The sequence below is a fragment of the Amblyomma americanum genome, chromosome 4, assembly GCF_052857255.1.
Source record: "Amblyomma americanum isolate KBUSLIRL-KWMA chromosome 4, ASM5285725v1, whole genome shotgun sequence".
Lineage (NCBI taxonomy): Eukaryota > Metazoa > Arthropoda > Arachnida > Ixodida > Ixodidae > Amblyomma > Amblyomma americanum.
Genome location: NC_135500.1, coordinates 159,945,380 through 159,952,286, shown reverse-complemented (window position 1 = coordinate 159,952,286; position 6,907 = coordinate 159,945,380). Strand labels below are relative to the sequence as shown.

The 6,907-nt window shown below is 47.0% G+C and overlaps 1 protein-coding gene across 1 annotated transcript in view; it reads left to right on the top strand.

The window, feature by feature from the left end:
- Window positions 1–1,917: 1,917 nt before the first annotated feature.
- Window positions 1,918–6,907, top strand: part of LOC144129887 (snake venom 5'-nucleotidase-like) — a 30,379-nt gene continuing 25,389 nt past the window's right edge. The window contains exons 1-2 of the mRNA XM_077663948.1: window positions 1,918–2,104; window positions 3,860–3,985. Coding sequence (XP_077520074.1) covers window positions 3,956–3,985 — 30 coding nt within the window. The 5' untranslated portion in view covers window positions 1,918–2,104; window positions 3,860–3,955. The remainder of the gene's footprint in view (window positions 2,105–3,859; window positions 3,986–6,907) is intronic.

Here is a 6,907-nt window from a genome sequence, read left to right as displayed (position 1 = left end):
GCTAGTGTTATTATCGTTGGGTGCGAGCGCCAAAGGATTTGCATTGGGTTCAGTTTGTGGGATTCTCCATGATTACATAATTGGAATTGGTAAGTTGAACTGCTAATTCTTTTAAAATTCTTCGAGCTTTTCTTTTTTCACCAAAATGCTGTTAGTTATTTCAATTTAAATATTCTGCTTTCGTTTTTCGTTGATACATTTTTCAAAATTCACGCTTGGCGCTATTATTTGATCGTAATCTCCTGTGGAAATCTTGTTTTGCCACTACACCTTGGCCAATAACCCCATGTGAGGTATGTGCATGTTTTAAGGAAGAAGAAGAAGGAGAGTAACAGGATGAACAGCGCGGTTCAGAGAAAGCAATATCTGGAGGTTCCTCTTTCGAGACTAGGACTGCCTCTGTCTCTTACAGTTCTTCTATCGTTTGGTGCGAGCGCCAAGGGATGCCCGTTAAGCAGTGTATGCGGCTACCTTCACGATTACATAAGTGCAACTAATCGATTATTTTGTTAGCTATATACAAAATTCTTTCGCATGTCCAAAAAAGGCTAGATTGATTCTATTTCGGATGACTCATACCTCTTGATTTCATTTTATTTTTCCAATTGTTTTATCTTGATTCAGTCTTCTGACGTTTCCTTCCCCGCGCAAATGCTTCATTGGCATTCTACTCTATACCTTGGCCAACCCCCCCCCCCCCCCCCCCCCCACGTGGGTATGTGCCATATTGCTTGAGGAGAAGAAGAAGAACAGCGCGAGCGTGGGGGCAAGGCAAGAACCAAGCAGCTGACCGCATCCTCCAGGACTCCTTGGGTAGCATTCTCTTTGTCCGCTCTGTCGCACTCATGTCACTTCTCGTTTTGCTCCTCCTAGCGCCGCAGCTAGTGCATGCTAGACAGCGGAAAGAGGAGAGCCAGGCGGGTTCGGGAGCCCCTGCCCTTGTAGCGCTCTCCGAGTCAGGCTCTGCAAAGAGAACACCATTCGGTGAAGCGGAAGCAGCTGTGCCTGATGACCTCAGCCGTCACGTGGGCGACCAAGAAACCTGCTCCTCATCTACGCAAGGGCTCAGCGAGTGCTACCGCAGAGCTCCGAACATAAACGCGCAGGTAAGCTTGTACATTGCAGTATCGGATGGGAAACTGTTCACTTCTGAGGTATTCACTTTCACGAGCAATCCAATTGTATCTGAAGAACACGCTCGCATAACTCGCTTCGCACGGACAATTATAATAGCAGGGTATATTATCATTAAGAAACCTAACTTTCTCTGAGAGTAGTCTTAATATAAACGACGGACGACATCATCCAATAATTTTTTTTCATTTCGCACACTTGCAACAAGGCTTACTTTGTGCTCGCTGTATACTTTTAGGATATCGTGTAAGGTATTAATGTGTAGGAACCGGAGAAGGCTCCTGCTCTCTTTTTTGCTGATAAGCCATTTGGAGAACCTTTAAGAATTGCTTTGCATAATTCTGTCTGTCAACAAGGGTCAATATGCTTTTCTGTCTTCGAGCTTTCGTGTCAACACTTTCACTGAACTTTCTCCCAGCCGAGGCAACATAGAATCTGACTCGTTGTGTTTAACCTTGGAAACCAGTATTCCGGTACATTGGTGTCGCCTTTTTTTCTGAAATGAGCTCGTCAAGAGCGTTACGATTAGTCGAATTGTCCAGCACTTAGTCGTGCGTTAATGCACTATATTAAAAGTTGATTACACCACCAAGAGTATATCTGCACTACACTGGCCTGATAGATTATTCATAAATATCATGTTCTTCAGGACTTAGTTGATCTGCTGACGCTGTTTCTGAAAACGGGATATGCCACGGCGTAATTCTTCCTTGTTAGATAATTAAAAGCCCATATGCAGTGCCTTATTTAAGCTTACGTTCTTCAGGAGGCGCCGCCAGTGGCCCCCACGGTGAGGCCCTCCAGACGTGCGCCCGGCTCTCCAGGCTCAACGAATGTGACGCTTACGGTGGTGCACTCCGGCTCCCTGTATTCCCAGTTCCTTGAAGTAGATAAGGATGACAAAGAGTGCACAGCCTCCAAGAGGGCGCTGGACGACTGCTTCGGCGGAGCGGCAAGGATAAGGTTCCAGGTAAAATGCGCTTCACATGTTTTTGTGCTCAGTGATCGAAACGAGTGTAAAGAAAGAGAAAAGCTTTCTGAAAATTGCGTCCATTGGCGCGCACGATGTATTCACTGGCGCTTGGGATCCCATAATTTACTTCCTGCGACCTGCGGCAAGATAGGCTGGCGCCCGTACTTCACTGCTAGAGTACGAATAGGCTGTATCGGAAGTTACACCAGGGCGCGGTTCTTCGTTTGCCAATTTATTTATTTTCTCACGGTGCGGTATATATACAACTGGGGACAAAAGTCTCCGTGACACGAGCTCTAGGGAAAATGTTTACTGCAGCTTCCCCTCGTTACCCAGTCGCCTGGTATTGTGAAGAGAGGAAGGAGAAGGAGAAGGAGAACTCCCGTCCCGGAAACTTTTATACCCAGTAGTATTATTTGTCGAGTACTGACGCCCTCAGAAATCCACATCGTTCAGCAACTGGTTACCTTTACAGTGATCTTTTGAAAACTATTGGCACCCTGAGCTCAGCCTCTGTAGCAGGCCGTCAGCAGAAAGAGCAGGAACCGCAGAAGTTATTAGTAGTCACAATAAAAATAGTAGTAGTAGTTATACTAAAATTAGCATTCAGTGTAGTACAGTCGAGCCCATTTACAACAAACCTGACGATCACGTGGATTGCGTTCATTGTATTCGAAGTGCGTAATAATTGGACATGGATAAACCAACCATTGGATAAACCAATGGAAGGTACGCGAACATACTGGTCCTCAGACTTTCAAATATATCCGTGCTGATGACGTCTCGACCCTCTCGAACAGTCAAACATTTTCGACACAGAGAAACCGGGCGGTTATTACAAGACAGCGACTTAAGTGCTATTACATTAAAATTAATTGTTTTGGTCGGCGAGCACCAAAAATATCACCATCGTACTAATGTTGACTGGACTTACCTACGGCGCGTCATCACTTTTTTCGCGCTGCGTGGACGTGCAGAAAATCTCCTCTCGTAGCCGTTTGGAACGTACGTCTTTTCAAGCATGATCTGAACATTGTAGACATACCTGAAATTGCTAATTACACCTTACGCTGCCGCATAGCTCTGACAGCAAACAATCGTTCTTAGCCCTTTGATGCCCGAATTTTTATTTTGTCGGTCGAGGAGCTGAAGACTTCGGCAATAATTTACAGCGCGTAAAGAACCATGATTAGGAAGTCCGAGGAATAAATTACCTTCATTGGCAAGTGAAGGATGAGTTGCTCGTTGTTCGCTTTACGTTAACGTTCACAAGCAATTGCTATGCAATGCCAGATGCTCCGTTCGTCTTCTTCGTTCTTTTCGAACTCACTAAAATCAGATAGTTGAGGCTTTGCAATGGCCTAGTCTAATGCCATCAATCACTCGTACTTCATCTTTGTCGTCAAAGCCTGACGGCGCTTGAACAGGTCTCATTCAGTTTTCGATTTTATATTATATGAATTTAAAAGCAGCGCCTGTCATAAGAAATGACACCAGATAGGGATAGGCAAAGGCTAGAGTAGTAACTTGAAAAATATATCTGCTGTTCCTCCTCAAGAAAGGCCATCAATAGCTTATTCACAAACTAGTATAAAATTAGCTGAACAGAATTTACTTAGCAGAATAACCAGAATTTCAGCAGAAGTGGCCTGTGTATGGTAAGCAGTGATTATGCCTTGCCTGCCTCTGTATGTGCTGGAGTGAAAAGAAAGCTTAAGCTGACACTGAGCCAGGGCTCTGTTTTTCTTGCAGATAAACGTCAACAAGCCGGGTATTTCATTGTTCGCTGGTGACGTCTACGGCGGTCACATTTGGTTCCGAATCAAGGGGGAGCCAGTTGTCGTCGACATGCTAAACCACATGGGCTTCGACGTCATTGTGAGCATGAAAATCAGCGTCGAGCAAGCACTCGTCGCATAGTAAAAGAAGTGGAAGGGACACATAACTTCCGCCTCGAGTGTATGAAACGATATCAAAGTGGCTTCATTCTCATATATGCAGAAAGTCATTCTCTGCTTTATATTCATAGATCCCTGGGAACCTTATAAACTCTGCTCAGGTAGTTGTGAAGCGGTGAAGCGATGCGCCACTGCCTTGCGATCGCAGGGGCTCTCATTGGTGGGCCTTTCTGCAGCTCAGGTTGCTGTCTCGAGCGACAAATCCTTAATTGAACTGTCTTCTGTCACGATGGGCTGATTTCACACTATTCGGTAGGCACGTTGTGACGACGCTACAAGGTCTCTTGACCTAGGTGGCAGTTCTGCTTCCTAGGCTGATCTCTGGACACCACCTGCCAGAGACAGACCCGTGATTTTTCGCTCACAACATTAAGCCGACAACACCGATTGCGGAATATCCGGAGAACAGGGCCTTTAACGCTATCGTATTAAAACACCCTTGCCAACAGCACAGGCAGGAGCTAGGAAACGGTTTTTCTCCACTTCAGTTACTGACGCCTACACTTAAGACGGAATGCGAAAGCGCTGAAACAATTCCGCCGATAATGTACTGAATAGCATAACTAGGACGTCTAACATTGAATATAGGTTGCTTTTATGAAGATTCGCATTGCACAAGCTCTGGTGGTACTCCCCGCAACCTGTACCATTTGACGCCACTCCAGATGTTCTGCGTTGGCGTCTATTGTGTAGCTTAATATGTTAGCTCCGACCAGCTTATTCCTCCACATTTACAGCGTCGTTGTCGTCTGCGTGTGCAGTGCTAGCATGGGCCACCAGGTGCGTTATATGTGGGAACAGTTGATGAATTTGTACAAAAATATGCAGAGCTAGGCCTATTGTTTTAGCTCATCAATCAAAGAAAGCAGTTATTGCTTTTGTTTAGCCCTCTAGCACAAAATTCTGCCATGGAACCACTCTTAGATTGCGCATTCCTCCACCCTCTTCATAACCTCGTCCTTCTATAGCACCCACCGTCTGGTTTCTTTCCGTGGCAAACACCCATTGTTTTCCACTCTTTCTCTTCTCTCTTCCTTTTGGTGCGAAAGCACTACTATAGACACACCAACCGCCAGCAAGAATCTTGTCATCGTGACACACACACACACACACACACACACACACACACACACACACACACACACACACACACACACACACACACACACACACACACACACACACACACACACACACACACACACACACACACACACACACACACACACACACACACACACACACACACACACACACACACACACACACACACACACACACACACACACACACACACACACACACACACACACACACACACACACACACACACACACACACACACACACACACACACACACACACACACACACACACGCACGCACGCACGCACGCGCACACGCACACGCGCACACACACGCACACGCACACGCGCACACACACGCACACGCACACACGCACGCACACGCACGCGCGCACACACACGCACACGCACGCACGCACACACACACGCACACACACACACACACACACACACGCACTCACGCACTCACGCACGCACGCACGCACGCACGCACGCACGCACACACGCACGCACACACACACACACACGCACACACGCACACACACACACACACGCACACACGCACGCACGCACGCACACACACGCACGCACACGCACACGCACGCACACACACACGCACACACGCACACGCACACGCGCGCGCACGCACGCGCACGCACGCACGCACACACACACACGCATGCACACACACACGCACACACACAGGCGCGCGCACGCAAGCGCGCACACACGCACAGGCACGCACATGTAAAGACACCATATATTTTTGGGGCAGAGAGAACGTTATAGGACCACAGCTATAGAGCTAGGAAGCAGGAGGCTGGAGTGAATCGTTCAATTGTTTTGGCTCCACTTACGGTAGATCCAGCTCCTTATACTTCTCCCACGCAGACGCTTAGACAAGACGAATTTAAATGCGGCTGTGAACACAAGGCGGCTGGACACAGAGCAAGACGTGTGAACCAATACAAAGACGACATGCACATTTGCGCAATTTGTTCACCGCAAGGGTCACGTTGTATAAAAAAAACATATCTGGTGTTTGTCGTGGTCACAAAATGCATGAACCAGACCCCTCCAATTGGAAGCAGCATGATGTGTGAGGCTGCGATCACAAGAGAAAGGAGCTTGCCCGCCAAATTTCTTCTTTAAAGGCCACAGATGGTTTTTCTAAATGGCTAAAACTAGAAGAGCCAGAAGATCGTGTTCCCGCGGTAGCAACATCTTGAGTGCGTAGACATGGCATCACGGTGGGGTCCGCTGATGCAAAATTCAAACGCGACTGATGCACGATGGAGGCCAGTACTTCGTTAAAGATTTAATCATGATCACCTGTGCCGACGTCGAACAGTTGTTCAGTTCGCTGACTTCGAAATATCGAAGATGGTACGGCTATGAGCACGAACTTTAGGAAATACAAGATGTCTAAAACACCATACTATTGTGAGCAAAAATCTATACTTCGCGCGAAAAGTCATCTAGCCTCATTATTTCCATGCTTCTGGAGTTCGAATATATAAATGGCACGGATTTTAGAACTTAGGTCCGAGCTTTACCGAGAGAAGTTTGACGTCCAGATGGCGCAATGACAGACCAGTCGGCTTCGCTTGGCACTTACGCAACCTGGAGATTTTTGGCGCCGATATTATACCACCAGGGTAGTCAAACAACTACCAAGATTACGATTTTCAGTGATAAGAGCGGGAACCACAGAGTAGACGAAATATTGGTCGTCCACAGCTTTAGTGTGTTGCCATT